Here is a 23,784-nt window from a genome sequence, read left to right on the forward strand (position 1 = left end):
CTCTCCATTCCTCAAGCGTCGGTATGTTCTGTTGTTTCCAATTTTGAGCCAATAAGACCCTTGCAGCCGTTGTTGCATATTGGAAGAATTTACTGTCATTGTTCTTTATATCTCTTCCTGCTAGGCCTAACAGAAAAGCCTCCGGCTTTTTCCCAAAGTTATATCTTAATATACTTTTCATTTCATTATATACACTTTCCCAAAAGCCTTTGACCTTTCTGCAGTCCCACCACATATGGAAGAAGGATCCCTCTTTTTCCCTGCATTTCCAGCATTTATTACAAGTTTTATATATTTTTGCTAATTTTGCAGGTGTTATATACCAACGGTAAAACATCTTCATGAGGTTCTCTTTTAACGTTATGCAAGCTGTAAATTTAAAGTTTTTTTTCCAGAGTTTCTCCCATTCTTCATAATATATATTATGGCCGATGTCCCTTGCCCAATGAATCATCACAGACTTCACTTCCTCATCTATCAGGTTATACTCTAATAGCATATTATACGTTTTAGAAAGAATTTTGTAATCATTGTTTATTATTTCAGTCTGGAATTTAGATTCTTTATCCGCGTATCCTCTCTCTTTAACGTCTTGTCTAAACATTTCGTTTATTTGGAAATAGTGTAACCAATCATAGACTTTTCCTTTAACCTGGTCATATGGTTTCAATTTCCATGTCCCCCCTACTTTTGTTAACAATTGTTCATAAGTTATCCAGTCACCTCTCATGTTTACTTTTTTCACGCTCATAACTTCCAATGGGGATAGCCAATGTGGTACTTTAGGTTCTAATAAAAATCTATTCCTCTCCCAAACTTCCAATAGAGGGCCTTTAAAAATATGTGTTGCGAAACCCTTGTGCTTCCTCTTCCCCTGCCATAAGTACGCGTGCCATCCTGCTCTATTGTCGAACCCCTCCAGGTCTAATAGTTCCTTATTTTCCAATTTTATCCATGTTTTCACCCAGCAGAGGCACGCTGCCTCATAGTATAACTTCAGATCTGGCAGGGCGAATCCCCCTCTTTCTTTAGCTTCTGTTAACAATTTAAACTTAATCCTTGGTTTTTTGCCCTGCCAGACATATTTTGAGATTCCTCTTTGCCACTCTTTGAATATCTTAGTGCCCTTGATTATCGGTAAGTTCTGGAACAGAAATAACATTCTCGGGAGAACGTTCATCTTAATTAAGGCTATCCTACCCCAGAATGACAATCTCAGCTTCCCCCACCTCTCCAAGTCCTTTTTTATCTCTTTCCATACCTGCTCATAGTTATTCTTAAATAGGTCTATATTTTTCGGGGTTATCCATATCCCTAGATATTTTACCTTTTTGGCCACTTCTATTTCTGTTTGTTGTTGTAATTCCTCGATTGCCTTCGAATCTAAATTCTTCACCATTATTTTAGTCTTCCTTTTGTTTAACTTAAAACCAGCCACCTTACCAAATTGTTCCAGTTCTTCCAGTATCTCTTTTATTGAGTTCAGCGGGTCTTCTGTTGTTATTACTAAATCGTCTGCGAATGCTTTAACTTTATATTCATTTTCACCGATTCTAATCCCTTTTATTTTCTTGTTTTGTCTTATTGAGTTCAGGAGTACTTCCAGTACTATTATAAATAGCAACGGGGAGAGTGGGCAGCCTTGTCTTGTACCCTTTTCTACCGTTATTTCTTCTGACACCACGTTGTTTATAATTAATTTGGCCTTTTGCTCCGTATAGATTGCCTTTATTCCGTTGAAGAAGTTCGTACCAACCTCCATATATTCTAACTGTTTTAGTAAAAAATCCCAAACTATATTATCGAATGCTTTCTCTGCATCCACGAACATCATTATGGCTTGCTTATCATACCTGGCAGACAAGTATTCTATGGAATTTATTATATTTCTAATATTATCTCTCATTTGCCTGCCAGGCAGAAAGCCCGCCTGGTCTCCATGGATATATTCTAGCCATATGTTTTTAACTCTACTTGCCAATATTCCTGCGAAAATTTTATAATCGACATTTAACAGCGAGATCGGCCTGTAGTTCTTAACTTGCGACAGATCTGAGTCTTGTTTTGGGATTAAAGTAATGAAGGCATCCTTCCAAGTATCTGGTATTTCTTTTTCTTTCAAAATATTATTCATTACTTCTCTCAGTGGTGCCAGTACAGTATTTTCCATTTCTTTATAGTAACTTGCCGTGAAGCCATCTGGGCCCGGAGCTTTCCCTCTTTTTAAATCTTTAATTGCTGATTTTATTTCTTCTGTCTCTATTGGGGTGTTTAATTGCTCTTTTTTCTCTATTGGAATCTTCTGAACCTGTTTATCTTTCAAGAATCTTTCTATTTTTCTCTGGTTAAATCTCTCTCTATTTTTGTATAATCCTCTATAATAATCCAGAAAACCTTTCCTTATTTCCTTGGGGTTAGTTATTTCTTCTCCGTTCGCTACAATTTTATTTATTGTGCTTTGTTCCTTTCTTTTCTTGGTTTGCCATGCCAAAAGCTTCCCTGACTTATTCGCAAACTCAAACGTTCTTTGTCTTAGTTTTTTTATGTTCCATTCTACTTCCCTATTTATTATTGTTGCGTACTGGGCGTATTGTTGCGTACTGGGAGCAAGCTTGGATTCTAGAGGAACCAAACAATTATTAACTGTGAAATCTATCGCACAGTGTGGTCTCTTACAGAAGATTCTTCGGTTTGGGAAAATATCAGTCCATTAAAATACATTACACGTATCTTAATTTTAACTAAACAAAGGAAAGCTGGAAGACAGCCCAGAGTCCTGGAAGGTAAGACGGTGGAATGAAATAGAGCCTTCTGAGGAGGGACTGCACCGAAAACAGTTGAGGGACAACAAGAAGAAGAGCAAAATGTTCATCTTGCATGCTAATTTACATATAGATCTGAATATGATTAAAGTTGCATGCCAGTGGTTGTCAACATAAGATAAAAGTATTAAGATCGGGATGATATTGGGAATAAATAAAAGAGAGAAAAGTAGGAACAAGAACCAAAAAAAAAATCATCATCATCGTCAATCTTTGACTTTTGTCTTCTGGGTTTCTCTGTTGTTATTCTGTCTCTCACAGCTACAATAAACCTACCATTAATATTGTGGACTAGGCATTTCTTCGTCAGAGGGCAAAAAAGCAAATTTAGCAGGGGATCAAATACTTTCTCTCCTCTATATGTTCACACACACACACACACACACACACACACACACACACCTGGCTCTCGTTTGGAAGAGGAGTGAGAGACGGAGGCTCTTGACTTTTAGAACTAGAATATAAAAAGGGAGGTGTGAGGAGGTCAAGGAAACAAGCAAATGAAAGATAAGTTATGTGAAGGTTTGAACTGGAAGGGGAATATATGCTCTGTGCAAATGGCTGTGAACTCGTGCTTGTTTGTGAGTTATCACACTTGCTCCTTCTACCAGTTCATGGATGGTAGAAATAAAGCTTTTTCTCCGAAACTATTCCTTGAGTGTCTGTTGACTCCCATTTTCCCTTTTCCGGGCGCAATATTTTTCCCACCCGAGGGCAAAGCCTTATACGGCTACAGGAGGACTGCAGCTGTTCTTCCTTGGGATCCAGATGCTGCCTTCCTTTTGGGGGAGGGGGCTTTGGGTCAAGGAAATAAACTCACTTCAAATTGAGGGAAAAGTCACATTTGTGAACAGAGGATGTAGACAGACGAGAACATTCCCACATGGGGGGGGGGGGGGAACAGGGAGAAGAAAAGCCCGCCTGCATCTTCACAACCGGACCACTTCCTCTGTCCCAGATGCAACAACACACGTCTCTCCCCTATTCAGGCTAAACAAGTAGACGAACTAATGTGAAAGCAAATTTCAGGTGTATCCTCAGGAAATGCTAAAGCAATGATAAAAGACTCCTTCTCCCAATATTCTGGGACAAATGAGGAGGGATTATCCGTCAGCGGGTGCCTTGTACTACTACTAACAGAGGACATGGAACACATAAAATCCTTTTTGGCTCACTAGTAAAATTCTTACCATCCTATATAGATACTTGTAAAACCTTCTGGGGGAAAACTAGCAGAGCGTTTGTGGGTTTTGATCAAGAAGAAATGGAAATTGGTGCTGTCTCAAAAGAGGCTAGTTCTCTCAAGCAACCCTCAGCCTTTGGGAATCTTGTCACAGGAGGAGCGAGAAGCTCCCCTCTGGAGTTCGTAAAGGGTAGATATTCCTGGTGCCCTTAATCCTGCTGTTCCGCCAGGGAAGCGGGGCTGCGTCCAAAGCACCGAATGGTGAAAGTACTCAGGGAAGGGAGCAGAGAGCGAGGGAAGCATTAGGCCCCCATTTCTAGATAGGGGAACATCGGCCTGAAGGGGAGCAGCTGCATTTGGGCAAGCGGAGCTGGAGAAAAGCTGGGCCTGTCCTGCTGCGTTTCAGGCCCTGACAGCCCCAAGTCTGAGTGTAAATTGACTTCTCCCCTCCATTCACCGCGCGAGGAGGGCCGTCCCGGAGTTGACGCTGCCCAGGAGGCCAGAAAGAGCAGAGGCCATGTTGGGTCAGGGCAACCATACAATCATAGAATCATAGCGTTGGAAGAGACCACAAGGGCCATCGAGTCCAACCCCCTGCCAAGCAGGAAACACCATCAGAGCACTCCTGACATATGGTTGTCAAGCCTCTGCTTAAAGACCTCCAAAGAAGGAGACTCCACCACACTCCTTGGCAGCAAATTCCACTGTCAAACAGCTCTTACTGTCAGGAAGTTCTTCCTAATGTTTAGGTGGAATCTTCTTTCTTGTAGTTTGGATCCATTGCTCCGTGTCCGCTTCTCTGGAGCAGCAGAAAACAACCTTTCTCCCTCCTCTATGTGACATCCTTTTATATATTTGAACATGGCTATCATATCACCCCTTAACCTCCTCTTCTCCAGGCTAAACATGCCCAGCTCCCTTAGCCGTTCCTCATAAGGCATCGTTTCCAGGCCTTTGACCATTTTGGTTGCCCTCCTCTGGACACGTTCCAGTTTGTCAGTGTCCTTCTTGAACTGTGGTGCCCAGAACTGGACACAGTACTCCAGGTGAGGTCTGACCAGAGCAGAATACAGTGGCACTATTACTTCCCTTGATCTAGATGCTATACTCCTATTGATGCAGCATAGAATTGCATTGGCTTTTTTAGCTGCCGCGTCACACTGTTGGCTCATGTCAAGTTTGTGGTCAACCAAGACTCCTAGATCCTTTTCACATGTACTGCTCTCAAGCCAGGTGTCACCCATCTTGTATTTGTGCCTCTCATTTTTTTTGCCCAAGTGCAATACTTTACATTTCTCGCTGTTAAAATTCATCTTGTTTGTTTTGTCCCAGTTCTCTAATCTGCCAAGGTCGTTTTGAAGTGTGATCCTGTCCTCTGGGGTGTTAGCCACCCCTCCCAGTTTGGTGTCATCTGCAAATTTGATCAGGATGCCCTTGAGTCCATCATCCAAGTCGTTGATAAAGATGTTGAATAAGACCGGGCCCAAGACAGAACCCTGTGGCACCCCACTAGTCACTCTTCTCCAGGATGAAGAGGAACCATTGATGAGCACCCTTTGGGTTCGGTCAGTCAGCCAGTTACAAATCCACTGAGTGGTAGCATAGTCAAGTCCGCATTTTACCAGCTTCCTTATAAGAATATCATGGGGCACCTTGTCAAATGCCTTGCTGAAATCAAGGTAGGCTACATCCACTGTGTTCCCTTTATCCAGGCTTGACTACTGTAATTCGCTCTACGCGGGGATGCCCTTGAAGCTGTCCCAGACACTCCAGCGGGTGCAGAATGCTGCAGCGAGGCTCCTCACGGCGTCTCTGCCATGGGAGCATATTCACCCAGTGCTTTTTAAGCTGCACTGGCTCCCGGTGGAGTACAGGGTCAGATTTAAGGTGCTGCTTTTGACCTTTAAAGCCCTTCACGGCCTAGGACCCTCGTACCTACGGGACCGCCTCTCCTGGTATGCCCCACGGAGAGCCTCAAGGTCCATAAATAACAACACCCTAGTGGTCCCAGGCCCTAAGGAAGTTAGATTAGCTTCAACCAGAGCCAGGGCCTTTTCAACTCTGGCTCTGGCCTGGTGGAACCCTCTGCCTCATGAGACCAGGGCCCTGCAGGATCTGATTTCAGAGTTGTTCCGCCTGGCCTTTGGCTTGGAGCCAATTTGATTCCCTCCCTCCCTCCCTCCCTCTCTCTCTCTCTCTCTTCCCCCCCCCTTCTTTTCCTTCTCCTCCTGCGATGAGGCTACATTTTAATATTTTAATGTTCCATTATTTTAATGTTGTATTTTATTTTTGTTTTTAAGTTTGTAATCATTCATCTTGTTTTTATTATTGCTTGTAAGCCGCTCTGAGCCCGGCCTTGGCTGGGGAGGGCGGGGTATAAATAAAAATATATTATTATTATTATTATTATTATTATTATTATTATTATTATTATCTACCAGGCTTGTAATTCTGTCAAAAAACGAGATCAGGTTAGTCTGACATGACTTATTTTTCAGAAATCCATGCTGGCTATTGGTGATCACAGCATTCCTTTCTAGGTGCTCACAGACTGTTTGCTTAATGATCTGCTCCAGAATCTTCCCTGGTATTGATGTCAGACTGACTGGGCGGTCCTCTCTTTCCCCCTTTTTGAAAATAGGGACAACATTTGCCCTTCTGCAGTCTGCCGGGACTTCACCTGTTCTCCAGGAATTCTCAAAGATGACTGCCAGTGGTTCTGAGATCACATCTGCCAGTTCTTTTAATACTCTTGGATGCAGTTCATCTGGCCCTGGAGACTTGAATACATCTAAACTAGCCAAGTATTCTTGTACTATCTCCTTAGTTATTCTGGGCTGTGTTTCCTCTGCTGAATCATTTGCTCCACATTCTTCAGGTCGGGCATTGTTTTCTTTATCGGAGAAGACTGAGGCAAAGAAGGCATTGAGGAGTTCAGCCCTTTCTGTGTCCCCTGTTTGCATTTCACCATCTTCTCCTCTGAGTGACCCCACTGTTCCTTTCTTCTTCCTTTTGCTACGAACATACCCATAAAAGCCTTTTTTTGTTGCTTTCAACCTCTCTAGCAAGCCTGAGTTCATTCTGTGCTTTAGCTTTTCTGACTTTGTGTCTACACGTGCTGGCTATTTGTTTGAATTCCTCTTTGGTGGTTTCCCCCCTTTTCAATATTTTGTACACATCCTTTTTAAATCTTAACTCACTTAAAAGGTCTTTAGATAGCCACCCTGGCTTCTTTAGGCACCTTCCATGTTTCCGTCTCATTGGTATTGCCTGAAGTTGTGCTTTTACTATCTCCCTCTTAACAAACTCCCAGCCATCATGAACTCCCTTTCCTTTTAGTATTACTGTCCATGGGATCTCACCCAGCACTTCCCTAAGTTTTATGAAGTCGGCTTTCTTAAAGTCGAGAAATTGAGTCCTAGTATGCTTGGCTGCTCCTTTCCGCTGTATAGTAAACTTCAGAAGAGCATGATCACTCGCGTGATCACTTCCACAACAACCCTGCCAGGCTGGCCTCTTGCATGTCGCCCCCTTTCCAGCAGGCGAAGCTGCAGGGACCACTCACTTCCTGGCCCTCCAAAAATGGAGGCGGCTTTGGACCCTGGATGAACCTGAGAGGAGCCTGGAGGGGGGCAGGGAGGGGCCTCTCGCCCCTTCCCAGACTTTTCCTCCACCCATTTATTAGCTATATCTAATAAATTGTTTTGTAATGATTTGTTGGGTCTCTGGACCGTAATAAAGATTGATTGATTGATTATTAGATATATGGCAGCTGCTGGATGCCCCCCTTGTTTGGGCCTGTGATGGACAGCAGAGCCAGGCCAGTCAGCGGACTTAGTCCCTCAGAAATTTCCTGGAGCCTCGCTCTGATTGGCTGCCATGCAAGGCTGCTTTTCTGAGGGATGGTCTGAGGGGGGAGCTTGGAGGGGAAGGTGGGGAGGAGAGGAAGAGGAGTCAGGCGGGAGTTCAAGGGGAGAAGCTGGGGGAGGGGAGGAAGACCCCCAAGAAGGAGGGCTGAGGGGCCCCCTGGGTGTGGGGGGCGGACTGAGAGGGAAAGGGCCCCTCGCTCAGGAACCCCCCAAGTCTGAATGGGACATGACTCAGTCCAGGAAGGAGAGGGAAGAAGGGGCAGAAATGGAGTTCAGCATTTGACCACCATGTCTAGAAAGCGGAACATCGGCCTGAGAAGAGAAGCTGTGCCTGGACTTCCGCCTTTAATGCCCTGACAGCCTCCAAGTTGAGGCAAGAAGTTGACTTCTGCCTGAAAGTACCTGAAACTGTTCTTAAGCTGAGGTACCACTTTAGCTAATGGGGCCTCCTGCTGCCGCCACCACACAATTTCTGTTCTCATCCTGAAACAAAGTTCTTCACCTGAGGTAATATTTCTGGGTTAGCGGAGTCTGTAACCTGAAGCGTCTGTAACGCGAGGTACCACTGTATTACTATTCTCCTCCTTGGGCCTCTGAGACAGAGAGGGGCTTTCCCTCCTCGTCTCCCAATGGAGAGGCCTCCTCCGTGGGGCCAACATGGCGAGGAGAGAGGCTGCCCTGCGGAGGCCAAGCCATCATGGCAGGAAGGCGGCTGAGGACCAAAGGTGCCGCCCTCCTTCAGCCGGGAGGAGAGACCCCGAGAGCGTGGGACCCCCGAGGCCCACAGGGGAGCCATGGCGTCTCTGGGAGCGGCTGGGGCCTCCGGGAAAAACAAAATGGCGCTCCCTCCTATTTCGGAAAAGGGCGGGAAACCCCTTCTCCTGGCCCTACTGCCTCCATGGGCTCCTCCTGGGCCTGCCTGGCCATGGGGGGGGGGGGGAATCCATCTGCCCCCAAACAATGGGGGGGGGGAGAGGAAAAGGAAGAGAAGGAAGGAGAAATGAAGGAGAAGCTGGGAGGGGGAGCAGCCATGAGGGAAAATCAGGGGGAAAACTCCCTCAGGAAACCAGGCGAAGGAGAGGACGAGGCCCAGGGGAATCTGAAAGGGGATTGGCCAGCTGCCCAATGGAGAGGCCTCTGATTGGTCCAGCCCTGCTCTGGGGTGGGAAATGGGGTCAGATAGTTCTGGGAACCCAGTAGAAACTGGTTTTCTGGCAGGAAACACGGAAAGGATGGCAGGTGTCCCTCTTCCTTTGAACTGGAGTCCGGAGTCAGCTCTGTCAGACTTCTTTCTGGAATAAGAAACGCCCTCCTTTCCTCCTGGGTCCCAAACGGGCAAGTCAAGCTCAACGCCACCTCCAACCCCCTCCCCACATTAAGAGCACCATTTTGAGAAGCAGCAACTCTCAAATACGAAGAAATCAGCACCTCCACCTGCTCACATCCCCCCCCCCCGCTTGGTTTTCAGGGAGGGCTTTTCTTAGCCCCTCATCCCCCCCCCAATTCAAAATAAGGGGCAGGCTGGCTGGAGACCCTTCCCTCCAACACCCTTCCCATTATTTAATGGCATCCCAGTTATATGTATTCCCCTTGTCCCAAAAGAGCCTCAGCTTCAGGGGTTCTTCTGAATGAGCTGCCAGGAGAAGGCACCTGAGCCTGACTCTCCAGTGGCAGAAGGTTCCCTAGGACACTCCAGGCTCAACGTGGGTCAAACACTGAGGAAAACTTCTTGGAGCAACTTTTGGGAAAAGGGGAATACATGTAACCGGGATGCCATTATATAACGGTTAGGGGGGTTGGGAAATGGGAGTGCCTGATCACCTCATCTGTCTCCTGAGAAATCTCTATGTGGGACAAGAAGCTACAGTTACAACTGGATATGGAACAACTGATTGGTTCAAAATTGGGAAAGGAGTGCGGCGAGGCTGCATATTGTCTCCCTGCTTATTTAACTTATATGCAGAATTCATCATGCGAAAGGCTGGGCTGGATGAATCCGAAGCCGGAATTAAGATGGCCGGAAGAAATATCAACAACCTCAGATATGCAGATGACACAACCTTGATGGCAGAAAGTGGGGAGGAATTAAAGAACCTTTTACTGAGGGTGACAGAGGAGAGCGCAAAATATGGTCTGAAGCTCAGCACCAAAAAAACGAAGATCCTGGCCACTGGTCCCATCACCTCCTGGCAACTAGAAGGGGAAGAGATGGAGGCAGTGAGAGATTTTGCTTTCTTGGGCTCCAGGATCGCTGCAGATGGTGACAGCAAAATAGAGCCCATCATCCCCGGATCTCTGAAATGAACAAATAAATGTCCAGGATGGTCCAGATTGAACTCTTCCCCGGATCAATGTTTGCCACGTCCCAAATGGAAAGCAAGAGGAGAGCAGGGTCCTCCAGGGTTTGGGATCTCCCTATTCAGCTGCCCAAGGCACTTGCTCAGACCTAGATCTGGGCTCCTTGGGGCCAATGGGGGCGGGGAGGGCAGGCTCTGCAAGGGTTAAGAGGAGCAGAGCTGGATTCCTAGAGAGGATGGGAAGTGAAGGGGGGAAGGTCCTCCATCGCTCAATTCCCTCCCTCCCTCCCCCCTCCCTTCCTGCTTTCTTCTCTCCTTTGCAAAAGCCCCTCCTGGAATCTGGTGAGTCCCCTCTTTCCTCCCTCTGAGGGTGCAATGGGGAGAAGGGGGTCCCAGGGGGGCAGGGAGGGGGCGTGGGGGTCCCTGCTCAGATCATACAGAGGGGGGGGGCAGACCCCCAAGTCAGGGAGCAGAGGGTCCTCCCTTGTCCTCTCTGCCAAGATCGCAGGAGGTCTGCAGCTCTGCTCTTCCTTGGGATCCAGAGGCTGCCTTCATTTTGGGGAGGGGGCTTGGGGTCAAGGGAAACTGGGCAGGAAAAGAAACCCCCTTCAGATTTAGGGATTATGATGATGTGGAATGGGATGCGGGGGGCGCTGTGGGTTAAACCACTGAGCCTCTTGGGCTTGCCGATCAGAAGGTCGGGGGTTCGAATCCCCGCAATGACGCGGTGAGCTCCCGTTGCTTGTTCCCAGCTCCTGCCCACCTAGCAGTTCAAAAGCGCATCAGATGCAAGTAGATAAATAGGTACCACTCCGGCGGGAAGGTAAATGGCGTTTCCATGCGCTGCTCTGGTTGGCCAGAAGTGGCTTAGTCATGCTGGCCACATTTATACAAGGATTAAGACCCATCATTAAAATACACAACAAAGTTGCCTAACAGGCACCCCTTGTGGGCCGACAGTTCATGTTTGCGGGTTGTGTAGCCAGCAAATTCTGGCCCAGGGCTCCTGCTGGGCCATCCCCTCCACACCCAGTCCAGGACCCGGGAGATGACCCTATCTTTCTTGGAATGGTGTGCGACTTCTTGTGCCTGAATGGGGCGGTCAGGAAGCAGCTCCAGGCTCATAACCTCTTGTGCAGGTGCTGGGTCGGGGCCTGTTTCCGGTAGTGGTAGCCTGCTGAGGGCGTCCGCATGGCCCATCGCCTTCCCCGGGCGGTGAATCAGTGCGTACTGGTAGCTGGCAAGGAAAACTGACCACCTGAGGACGCGAGGAGAGAGCACTTTGGGGGTCTGCTTTTCGGGGGCAAACAAGCCAAGCAACGGCTTGTGGTCAGTCACCACGGTGAAGGGCCGCCCGTACAAGAAATCATGGAATTTTTTTACTCCCTTCACGATTGCCAGCCCCTCCTCATCTATTTGCGAGTAGTTCCGCTCGGTTGTGTTGAGTGTCTGGGAAAAGTATGCCACCGGTACCTCTCTTCCATCTGGGAGTTGGTGTCCCAGGACAGTGCCAATGCCATAGGGCGAGGCGTTGCATGCTAGCACCACTGGCAGCCTCTCGTTGAAGTGTGCCAAGACCGAGTTTGAGACAAGCAAGTCCTTGACTGCCTGGAATGCAGCCTCCTGGCGCTGGCCCCACACCCAAGGGGCCCGCTTGTCCAGGAGTCTGTGTAGGGGCTCCGCTACTGCCGCCTTGTGGGGAAGGAAGGAACGGTAAAAGTTCAATAGTCCCAAGAAGGCCGGAAGTTCAGTCTTGCTCTTGGGCGCTGGGGCATCACAAATGGCCCGTACCTTGTCCCCAGTCGGGTGGACCCCTTCTGCGTCCACCATAAATCCCAGAAAGTCCACCTGAGGCACTCCTAGTAGACATTTTCCCCGCTTCCCAGTCTCCAGATGCTGGGTTGAACCGCGAGAAGCTGCTGTCAGTTGCCATTCTGAGTTCCTTGTGTCCCGGAGCTGAAGCCTGGATACACGGTGCGAGGCAGCGGTGCGGGAGGTGGCGGTGCTGCGGTGCTGTGTGTGGCAGTCAGCTCAGCAGGATCCAACCTTCGTTGCCAGTGAAATAGACTCAGAGTCGCAAAGTGATTTCATGCTCTTTATTCAGCTCATAGTGGTGAGGAGGAATGAATGAAAGTCCCCTCAAAGTATCTGCTTTATATACATTATTGACACAATGGGCTGCACATGATTGGCTAATTCTGGAATTCTACTGTAAGCCAATCAGGTTCTGGATTCACTTATATCTGGAGCAAGATTGGGTGGTTCCTGCCAACCAATCATACTGCTGCATTGTTCTAGGACCAATCAGACTGCTGCATTCTGAATCCTATTCTTCTAGGACCAATCAGACTGCTGCAGTTTGGATCCTATTCAACTCAGTACATAAAACCTCCATTAAGATACTGAAATAAGCATGCAAGAAAAGAATAGTATTAAAACAATGCAGCTATTAAGAGGCAGAAAAGAACAGAGCAATGTGTAGAAAAATATCATCTTTATTCTCCCTTTTTCTCATAGGGTCCAGTGGGCTTTGAAGACGTAGCTCTTCCTTTCACAGAGGAGGACTGGGCTTTGCTGGATCCTGACCAGAGAGCTCTGCAGAAGGAAGTCAAGGAGGAGAATCCTGCGATCGTGGCCTCTCTGGTAAGGCTCCCTGCTGGATCATGAGATCAGTTTTGAAATTCCATACAGATCTCTGAAGGACAAACCTCCTCTATTTTGAGGGAGCCCCATAGCGCCACCTGCAGCATCTGAGATGTTAACCCACCCACAACTCTCCATAGGAGATGCATCTCCTGTTCTGTCTGGGAATATTCTTCCACCAGTCCTGCCTTTTCAAACCAGGATGAGGCTGCTCTGAGCTGCCCAGGCCTTCTTCCATGTAGGCTTCAGAGATCTCAGGGGCGTGGAGGTACATCCTGTCTAATTTTCTGTTTCCCTTTCTGCATCTGTCTGTTTTGGGTTGAGCAAAGAAATGACTGAGCTTGGAGTTGGAGCAGATTTTCTCAAAAAAGGCAAAACAAAACAAATTCCTTCCAGTAGCACCTTAAAGACCAACTAAGTCAGTTCTTGGTATGAACTTTCGTGTGCATGCACACTTCTTCAGATACACACTTCAGATACAAAGGCAGTAATTCATTTCCATTCTTCCTCTTTCACAAGCAGTCATTTGCATTGTTCAATCATTTCAGGCTCAATTTCTTCCTCAGCCTAAACATAATAATACTAATACTGCCATATAACAGTAGATTGTAGGTGGTGAATTGGAGAGGAAGAAGAAGGGAGACAACCAAGAGAATCCACACAATGGAGAAACCATATAAATATTCAGAGTGTGGAGAGAACTTTAGTCGGAGCTCCCAGTCCACTTCCCATCAAGGAAAGCTCTTCGTTCACAAGGAGAGCCTCACTTCACATGAAAGAACTAACGGGGGAAGAAGCGGACACGGAGCAATGGTTCCAAACTACAAGAAAGAAGATTCCACCTAAACATTAGGAAGAACTTCCTGACAGTAAGAGCTGTTCAACAGTGGAATTTGCTGCCCAGGAGTGTGGTGGAGTCTCCTTCTTTGGAGGTCTTTAAGCAGAGGCTTGACAACCATATGTCAGGAGTGCTCTGATGGTGTTTCCTGCTTGGCAGGGGGTTGGACTCGATGGCCCTTGTGGTCTCTTCCAACTCTATGATTCTATGATTCTATGATTCTATGATTCTATTCTAAGAAATAAGTGCTTGAAATGGGGGAAAAGCTTCCTTCGCAGCTCCACCCACAGTTCCCATGAGATACTTCATACAGGGGAGGGTTTGGAAAAAAATCAGTTTCCATTCAATAAATCACAGCAAGGATAATCACAGAATTTTAGAAAATGGTATAAGGCATATGGTATTTCTGGTATCGGGAAACTTGATGAGGAATTAAGGGGAAAGACAGTGTTGACCCAGAGTAGTTACAAAATGCATGTTCTCTCCCCAAGTGCCACAGACCCTCCTCCAAAGAGAGTCTCTCTAAGAAAGCCCAAGCAGAAATTACTCCATTTTACGTGAATAAGGAAAACGAGGAGGTGGCTAAGAAACAGCAGGAGCCAGATCCTATTACTGACCTTATAGGATCTCTCAGCAGCTCTAAGGATGAGCAGAAAGAGGTTTGGGGCCCAGGCAGCTCAACTGCTAAGTCATCTCTGGCACTGAGACCAGGAGCTCAAGCGACTCAAGGCCAAATTCAGGCTAAACAGGTAGAGGAACTAATCTGAAAGCAAATTTCAAAATTAAAGCAAGTATAAAAGACTGCTACTCCCAAACTTCTGGGACAAAAGAGGGATTATCAGCCTTTGGTGGCTTGTAGTACTAAGAGAGGACATGGAACGCTTAAAATCCTTTTTGGCTGACTGTAATAAAATTCTTACCATCCTGATAGGTACTTGTAAAACCTTCTGGAATAAAGTCTGGCAGAGAGTGTGGAACCAGATAATACAACAATATCTCTTTCCCTACCATTAGAAATAGATCAATAAGGGAGGTTTAATTCGTCCACATGGCAAAAGGAGGTCTATAAGTACAAAGAAGAGCAAAAATGTTAAAAAAAATTAAAATAGTGCCATATTAAAAAGTTGACTTAAAAATACCTTTTAACTTACTTAAGAGTAGCTCATGCTCTGGGTCCAGACAGAACACTTAAGAAGCTTGTACTGTACAGTGGTACCTTGGGTTAAGTACTTAATTCGTTCCAGAGGTCCGTTCTTAACCTGACACTTTTCTTAACCTGAAGCACCACTTTAGCTAATGGGGCCTCCTGCTGCTGCCGTGCCGCCGGAGCATGATTTCTGTTCTCATCCTGAAGCAAAGTTCTTAACCCGAGGTACTATTTCTAGGTTAGCGGAGTCTGTAAACTGAAGCGTATATAACCTGAATAATATGTAACCCGAGGTACCACTGTACTGGAATTTGCACACCAGATCCTTATATCAATATGAAACGATATGCAAGGTTATCAAATGCTCTGCTGTCCGGTCAGAAGCCAAAACCAAACCAGGGAGAGGGTTTTGATAATCAAGAATTGGAAATGGGTTCTGTCTCAAAATAAGCTACTTCTCTCAAGCTACCCTAGTATCTTCTCACAAGAGGAGCGCAAAGTCTGTGAATATAGTGTATAAGCGCAGAGAATATCTATGGAGGAGTGGTGTATTAGTCTCAATATTATTCCAAAATGTGGCATCACCAGCTCCTCTGCTTCCACATTCAGCAACACCTCCAAAAACTCCTCAATTCAAGGCAGACTATTATCCTTTAGTTGACATATACTCTGCAGGTGACAATCCTGACTAGTCAGCTGATCTGGACCCCAAGGAACCCCATAACTCAGACAGCTGTGGGAAGGACCTACTTGACAGAACTGAAAAGAATTGATTGCATGTCTTCTGTGCTCTGCCATAAGAAGCCCAGAATGAAATATTCTCCAGATTTGACCTCTGACATTCCTGCCTAATAAGTTTGAAGAAGGAACACAAGGGCTCATGCAAGCAAAACCTGACCCTTTGTGCTCCAGATCCAGCCCACCAGAACGAACCCTCTTTCCCCGAAGATTTGGTCCCCATGCAAGAGGCAAATATGGCCACATCTGTCTGGCTTTCAATGAGAGAGCTCAAAGAGCGTCAACAGGACTCTCCATCGAAAGCACCAAGCATGGGGCCACTTACATGTATTAGCTACTCGTCTGTTTTCTGCCCATGCTCTGGGGTTGCAGTTTTCAGGCTTAGGGACAGGATGGTAACTCGTTTTGGCACCAAGTTCTGTCCATAAGCCCCAATGAGTTCAATGGGATCTACTCTCAGGTCACTACTGTACAGACCATGCCAGCCTTACAAAGTGGGGTGAGGAGCAAAGAGCTGAAATTGGAATCACTGGAATTGTTTAGAAATGGGGCTTTTGAGGCTTCTGGTTCCGGTCTCCCTTAATGGATGCCGCTCCCACGATAGCAGAGATCGTTAGCAAATAATAAACAGATGATTTGAGGGTAATTGTCCTCAATTAAAGCTGCGTGCTGGAACAGATGGAACAAGATAATAAATCGCTAAATTTAGACAGATACAAAGCCGAAACAATTTGAACTGGAAAGGAAAATGTGTGTTGTTAGGGAGGGGGAGCCTTTACTCTTTCTTTATATATATATATATCATGTTTGTAACATAAATGATTCGGCAGCACACACACCTCGAATGCTAACAAACTGATAAAAAGCAAGAGGAGATAAAAGAGAATGGGATTATATTTATGGATTGCAACAGAAAAGCGAACTATGTGATAAAATTGAAATGGATTAAAGCCTCAAACTTTCACTGTATTGCTATGGAAGGAAATGGAGTTTAGTTTTGATGATCGGCCAAGGCTTGGGGACAGGATGGTGACTGGTTTTGGCACCAAGTTCTGTCCATAAGCACCATTGAATTCAATGGGATCTACCCTCAGGTCACTACTGTGCAGAACATGTCAGCCTTACGAAGTGAGGAGCAAACAGGGGAAACTGCAAGCACTGGAGATGTTTAGAAATGGGGCTTCTGTTGGGAAGGGGCTGCCCCATTTGGGCTTCTCCAGGGGCAGGAGAATATCTAGGGCAGGAGAATCCCTGCAGGGCCTCTGAGGCTCCCTTTGCTTCTTCCTCTCTCCCAGGACCCTCCAGCTTCTTTTGGCTCCTTGACTCTTCAGGAAGGATGAGTGAGACGGATCCTGTCAAGCTAGAGGAGATGGAAGGGGGAAGATGGACGCATGACCTGGTCCGGCTGTTTCCCGCGTCCCTCCCCACAACCTCTGAGCACTCCCTCCCAGGGACCTCCGAGAGATCTGGTGAGTCCCAGGGGAGGGGAGATGGGGACCTGGATGGATGGAGCCAGAGAGGTATTGGGGCTTCCTCAGCTAGGGGGTGGGGGGGGGAGGCAGGCGGATGGAGATGGAGAAGGGGAGCACTTTTTCGGGCTCCCCCACCTGCCTGCCTGCCTGCTCCTTTGTCATCTGCAGGCAATTTGAGCTAGGAGTAGATCACAGCTCCCCAGTCACCGCGATGCATTGGCAGCTCAAAAGGTCTAAAATCAGTTCTGTGATCTGAATGCCTTACCAATGTCCAACACTGATCCGTCGCGCAGCACTAGAACCCACGACTCTTTTTAAAAAAAATTGGTTTTCACATATTGTATTACAATACAGATGTACCAAAGCCAACACCATTTCCTCCCCATCCCCCCCATACATTTACATTTCTATTTCCTCAATCCATCATATTATTCTTTTCTCCATCCTCAAACTTCCCTCCACCCCGTCGCGCAGCACTAGAAGCCATGAGTCTTGAAAGGAACCTGATCCTGCTTTGCAGATTGAATGCAGATGAGGCCTCCATGTATTATTCTTTTCTTTTTGGAATAACTTTTTATTTGCTTTTATAAACAAGGAACATAGGAATAATAAAACATGTAGACCAAGTCTTCTCATGTCATTTCTATGTAAAATAGCAGAATAAATTTGCCGGAATATCTATAACATATAGTTCATCATTAGGGGTCAGTGTATGAGTTCTGGGTTCATGAATTGCTTTCAACTGGAACAAAAAAAGGGGAAACAGGAGAGAACAGAGAACATTCAACATCGCAGAGCCAAATGCCTAGACTGACGCTATTGTGGCCGTTGTGCTTAGATTATGTGAGTAATAGTCGCTTTTCCTCTTCTGTTACCAAAGAAACAATACAGAGTTGGTTTCATCATGAAAATGGGAGGGAGGGGGTTCAAAGTGAAGAAAGAGATTTACGTATAAATTTAAATTTAGACCAACCAGATTGAGATAACTTCTGATGGGGAGTGTTCAGGTGAAGATCTTGCTGTTGTTTCACAGAAGAGGCGTGGACGTTGCTGGATCCTGACCAGAGAGCTCAGCATAAAGAATAATAATAATAATAATAATAATAATAATAATAATAATAATTTATTATTTATACCCCCCCATCTGGCTGGGCTTCCCCAGCGACTCTGGGCAGCTTCCAAAAAAATAAAATAAAATAAAATACTGTACTACATCAAACATTAAAAGCCTCCCTAAACAGGGCCGCCTTCCAATGTCTTCTTAAAGTCTGGTAGTTGTTGTTCTCTTTGACATCTGGTGGGAGGGCGTTCCACAGGGAGGGCGCCACTACCGAGAAGGCCCTCTGCCTGGTTCCCTGTAACTTGGCTTCTTGCAGTGAGGGAACCACCAGAAGGCCCTCGGTGCTGGACCTCAGTGTCCGGGTAGAACGATGGGGGTGGAGACACTCCTTCAGATATACTGGACCGAGGCCATTTAGGGCTTTCAAGGTCAGCACCAACACTTTGAATTGTGCTCGGAAATGTACTGGGAGCCAATGTAGGTCTTTCAAGACCGGTGTTATATGGTCTCGGTGGCCGCTCCCAGTCACCAGTCTAGCCGCCGCATTCTGGATTAGTTGTAGTTTCTGAGTCACCTTCAAAGGTAGCCCCACATAGAGCGCATTGCAGTAGTCCAAGCGGGAGATAACCAGAGCATGCACCACTCTGGAGAGACAGTCCATGGGCAAGGAGGGTCTCATCCTGTGTACCAGATGGAGCTGGTAGACAGCTGCCCTGGACACAGAGTTAACCTGCGCCTCCATGGACAGCTGTGAGTCCAAAATGACTCCCAGGCTGCGCACCTGGTCCTTCAGGGGCACAGTTACCCCATTCAGGACAGGGAGTCCCCCACACCTCCCCGCCCCCTGTCCCCCCAAAACAGTACTTCTGTCTTGTCATGGTTCAGCCTCAATCTGTTAGCCGCCATCCATTCTCCAACCGCCTCCAGACACTCACACAGGACCTTCACCGCCTTCACTGGTGATTCACTGATTTAAAAGAGTGGTAGAGCTGGGTATCATCCGCATACTGATGAACACCCAGCCCAAACCCCCTGATGATCTCTCCCAGCGGCTGCATGTAGATGTTGAAAAGCATGGGGGAGAGGATGGAACCCTGAGGCACCCCACAAGTGAGAGCCCAGGGGTCTGAACACTCATCCCCCCCCCACTTTCTGAATACGGCCCAGGAGGAAGGAGCTGAACCACTGTATGACAGTTCCCCCAGCTCCCAGCCCCTCAAGACGGTCCAGAAGGATGTTATGGTCGATGGTATCTAACGCCGCTGAGAGATCCAGCAGAACTAGGAAGCAGCTCTCACCTTTGTCCCTAGCCCGCCGGAGATCATCAACCAGTGCGACCAAGGCAGTTTCAGTCCCATGATGAGGCCTGAATCCCGACTGGAAGGGATCCAAATGGTCCGCTTCTTCCAGGCGTGCCTGGAGTTGTTCAGCAACCACTTGCTCCATCACCTTGCCCAAGAATGGAAGATTTGAGACTGGGCGATAGTTGGCCATTATGGCCGCATCTAAAGATAGTTTTTTAAGAAGCGGTTTAATAACCGCCTCTTTCAGCGAGTCTGGGAAGGCTCCCTCACGGAGGGAAGCATTCACCACCCCACGAAGCCCATCGCCCAGTCCTTCCCGGCTAGCTTTTATAAGCCAGGATGGGCAAGGATCCAGGAGACAGGTGGTTGGTTTCACTCGTCCAAGCAGCCTGTCCACATCCTCGGAGGTAACAGATTGGAATTGATCCCACGCAATTGGACTAGACAGGACTCTAGCACTCTCCCGCTCCGGCCCTGCTCCCATGGTGGTGTCTACCTCTTCCCAAATCTGAGCGACTTTATCTGCAAAAAATTTTGCAAAATCATTGCAGGAGATCATGTGGCCCTTACTGGGCCCCGATGTAACAGGTGGTTCTGCTAAATTGTGAACCATCTGAAAAAGTCTCCTGCTGCTGTTTTCTGCAAATTCAGTAGAGGCGGTGAAGAAAGTCTCCTTCGCCGTCGCTACGGCCACTTGGTAGGCTCGACATTGAGCTCTAACCTGTGTCTGGTCAGCTTCAGAATGAGTTATCTGCCACCGGCACTCTAGCCGTCTCAATGATTGTTTCATTGCCCTCAGATCCATGGAAAACCACGGGGCTGTCCAGGCTCCATGCAGTCGGAGAGGGCACTTCGGAGCCAAACAGTCAATAGCCCTGGTTAACTCCACATTCCAGCGGGCCAGCAGGGAATCAGCTGAAAGGCCATCAACATGGGATAAAACATCCCCTACCATTCTCTGGAAACCATTTGGATCCATTAAGTGGCGGGGGCGGACCATCTGAATACGTCCCACCTCCCTGCAGAGGGTATGGGTCGCGGAGAAGTCCAGTTGCACCAGGAAGTGATCTGACCATGGCACTTCTTTCGTTTCACTTTTACTTAGTGTCAGATCACCAACATCCATAGAGGTAAACACCAGGTCCAAGGCATGTCCGTGGCTATGGGTTGGGCCAGATTTATTCAGGGACAGCCCCATGGAGGCCATGCTTTCCACGAAGTCCCGAGCCGCCCCTTGTAAGGTCGTGTCGGCATGGATATTAAAATCCCCTAGGACAACCAAGCTAGGTGTCTCCAGGAGAACATCCGCCACGACCTGAAGCAGCTCAGGCAGGGAATCCTTGGTGCAGCGGGGAGGTCGGTACACCAAAAGGAATCCTGTACTGCCCCTATTGCCCAACTTCCAGAACATGCACTCAGAAAACTGAGTCTTCCCAATAGGATGCCTGGTGCAGACTAATGACTTCCTAAAAATCACTGCAACCCCCCCCTCCCCGCCCACATGGCCTGGGTTGCTGTGCATAAGAGAAACCTGGTGGACAAGCAGCGGCAAGGACAGGCCCATCTGTTTCATCCAACCAAGTCTCTGTTACACATGCCAGGTCAAGTCCTCCATCCATGATCAAGTCATGGATGGCAGTGGTTTTATGAATCATTGACCTGGCATTGCACAGCAACACTTTCAGGTCATGTGGGTATCCCTTGCTGATTCTAGTATCCATCCAGTCAGGACCAGACCCGGAGGCAGGGATAGTCCTCAGACAACGACTAAACCTGCCTCCTCTGTAACAACATGGTCTGGTCTTAGCGTAACTCCTCCTCCTACCCGTGATCACTGAGATCGGTTATCCCAGTGCATCCCCCCCTGTGGAACATGCCCCAGCTATTTTGTTGGCTGGGACCCACTCCCCAGCAGCCCTGACCCCTCCCCTTAAGAACAAAATAAAACCTTTTAAAAAATAAAACAATAAAACAATACAAAAAAACCTGTAAAAATTACAAAGACACCTAAATCAAACAAATTCCCAGGCCCAACCAAACATCCACCCCACCCCCACATACAAAAAATTCAAAAGAAAAATTTAAAAACATTTTTAAAAGAACTCTGGACAGCAGCAGCAGTAACAGCAACCATAGTTGTGAGGCCTGTCAGGCCCCGCCCCGGGCCAGGTGGTTAGTGGCAAGAGCAGGGCCCTCAGGCACTCACCCAGGAGAGTCCTCCTGGGCAGCAGAGCAGTCCTTTTGAGGCTTCAGGCCCCGCCCCGGGCCAGGTGGTTAGTGGCAAGAGCAGGGCCCTCAGGCACTCACACAGGGGAGTCCTCCTGGGCAGCAGAGCAGTCCTTTTCAGCTTCAGGCCCCGCCCCGGGCCAGGTGGTTAGTGGCAAGAGCAGGGCCCTCAGGCATTCACAGAGGGGAGGTCAAGGAGAAGTCAAGGAGGAGAATCGTGGGATCATGGACTCTCTCAGTAAGGATCCCTGTTGGATCATAACATGTTGTGATTGGAGATGGAGTGGATTCCATGATTGAGCCACAAAAATATCCATCCCAGATAAAAGCCAAGCAATATCTCAGTTAATACCAGGAAACAAAAACAGTGAAAACTATTGGACGGCCTCACATCTCATTCTCTTCAGTTCTTCCTCTGTCACAAGCATTCATTAACATTGTTCAATAATCTGGAGATCCCATTTCCTCCTGAGACTCTAATTAGCATCTCTCTTCATTGCAGATGGTGATGAATCAGAAGGGAAGAACAAGGGGGAGCACAACAGAATCCACATAGCGGAGAATTCAGATAAATATTCAGAGTGTGTAGAGAAGATCTGTCAGAGCTCCCAGTCCACCTCCCATCAAAGAAAGAGCTTTGTTCAAAGGAATAACCTCACTTCACACGAAATAACACAGAGTAGGGAGAAATTGTATCAGTGCAGAGAATGTGGAAAGAGCTTCAATCAGAAGGGTAATCTCACTTTGCACCAAAGAGTTCATACTGGGGAGAAACCTTATCAGTGCTTCGAATGTGGAAAGAGCTTTAGTCAAAGTACAAATCTCACTTCCCATCAAAGAGTTCATACTGGGGAGAAACCCTATCAGTGTTTCGAATGTGGAAAAGGTTTTCGTCTGAGTGGTCATCTGGCTTCCCATCAAAGAATTCATACAGGAGAGAAACCCTATCAGTGCTTTGAATGTGGAAAGAGCTTTCGTCGGAGTTGTGATCTGACTTGCCATCAAAGAGTTCACACAGGGGAAAAACCCTATCAGTGCTTGGAATGTGGGAAGTGCTTCAGTCACGAGGGGAATCTCACTTCTCATCAAAGAATTCATACAGGGGAGAAACCCTATATGTGCTTCGATTGTGGGAAAAGCTTCCGGGACGGCCACAAGCTCACTTCCCATCAAAGAATTCATACAGGTGAGAAACCCTATCAGTGCTTGGAATGCGGAAAGAGCTTCAGTCAAAGTGCCACACTCTCTTCCCATCACAGAATTCATACAGGGGAGAAACCCTATCAGTGCTCAGGATGTGGGAAGCGCTTCAGTCACGAGGGGAATCTCACTTCTCATCAAAGAATTCATACAGGGGAGAAACCCTATCAGTGCTTGGAATGTGGAAAGAGTTTTCGCCTGAGTGGTGATCTGACTTCCCATCAAAGAATTCATACAGGAGAGAAACCGTATCACTGCTTGGAATGTGGAAAGAGCTTTCGTCTGAGTTGTGATCTCACTTCCCATCAAAGAATTCATACAGGGGAGAAACCCTATATGTGCTTCGATTGTGGGAAAAGCTTCCGGGAGGGCTACCACCTCACTTCCCATCAAAGAATTCATACAGGTGAGAAACCCTTTCAGTGCTTGGAATGTGGGAAGCGCTTCCGTCACGAGGGGAATCTCACTTCTCATCAGAGAATTCATACAGGGGAGAAACCCTATCAGTGCTCAGAATGTGGGAAGCGCTTCAGTCAAAGGACCCATCTCACTTCCCATCAAAGAATCCATACAAGAGAGAAAGTGTTTGGAATGTGGGAAAAGATTCATTCATGGCCCACCAAATAATTCATACAGGGTTGAAAGCATATCAGCACATGGAATGTGTATAAAATTTCACTTGTTCAAAAGTCAATTTAAGATCTCACACCAGGGTGAAGAATAGAATTATGGATTCAGAATCTAGTCCAACCCCCTCCAGAAATCTCATTTCAAGCAGCCATGACCATCCAGCTTCTTCTTAAAACCCCCCAGTGAAGGTCCACCCCCTTCTGAGAGAGTTCCTTTCCACTGTCAGCTCTTACTATCAGAGAGAAAATATAAAAAAGACTTTGGAGAAGACTTCCGGTGTGATGGCCTATGGCAGACTCTGGCTGGAATGCAGCATCAAGAAAATAAGAAGTCTGTTGGGATACTGCCAGGGAGA

General features: G+C 47.2%; 1 protein-coding gene across 1 annotated transcript; it reads left to right on the forward strand.

Annotated features, from left to right (window-relative positions):
• Nucleotides 1-16,847: 16,847 nt before the first annotated feature.
• On the forward strand, nucleotides 16,848-23,713 carry LOC309334706 (uncharacterized protein). The gene is made up of 2 exons (XM_081849293.1): nucleotides 16,848-17,006; nucleotides 22,102-23,713. The coding sequence occupies exons 1-2, from the start codon at nucleotides 16,874-16,876 to the stop codon at nucleotides 23,424-23,426; spliced, it is 1,458 nt and encodes a 485-aa protein (XP_081705419.1). The 5' UTR covers nucleotides 16,848-16,873; the 3' UTR covers nucleotides 23,427-23,713.
• Nucleotides 23,714-23,784: the final 71 nt, after the last annotated feature.

The sequence above is a fragment of the Podarcis erhardii genome (assembly GCF_964252035.2).
Source record: "Podarcis erhardii genome assembly, chromosome: 2".
Lineage (NCBI taxonomy): Eukaryota > Metazoa > Chordata > Lepidosauria > Squamata > Lacertidae > Podarcis > Podarcis erhardii.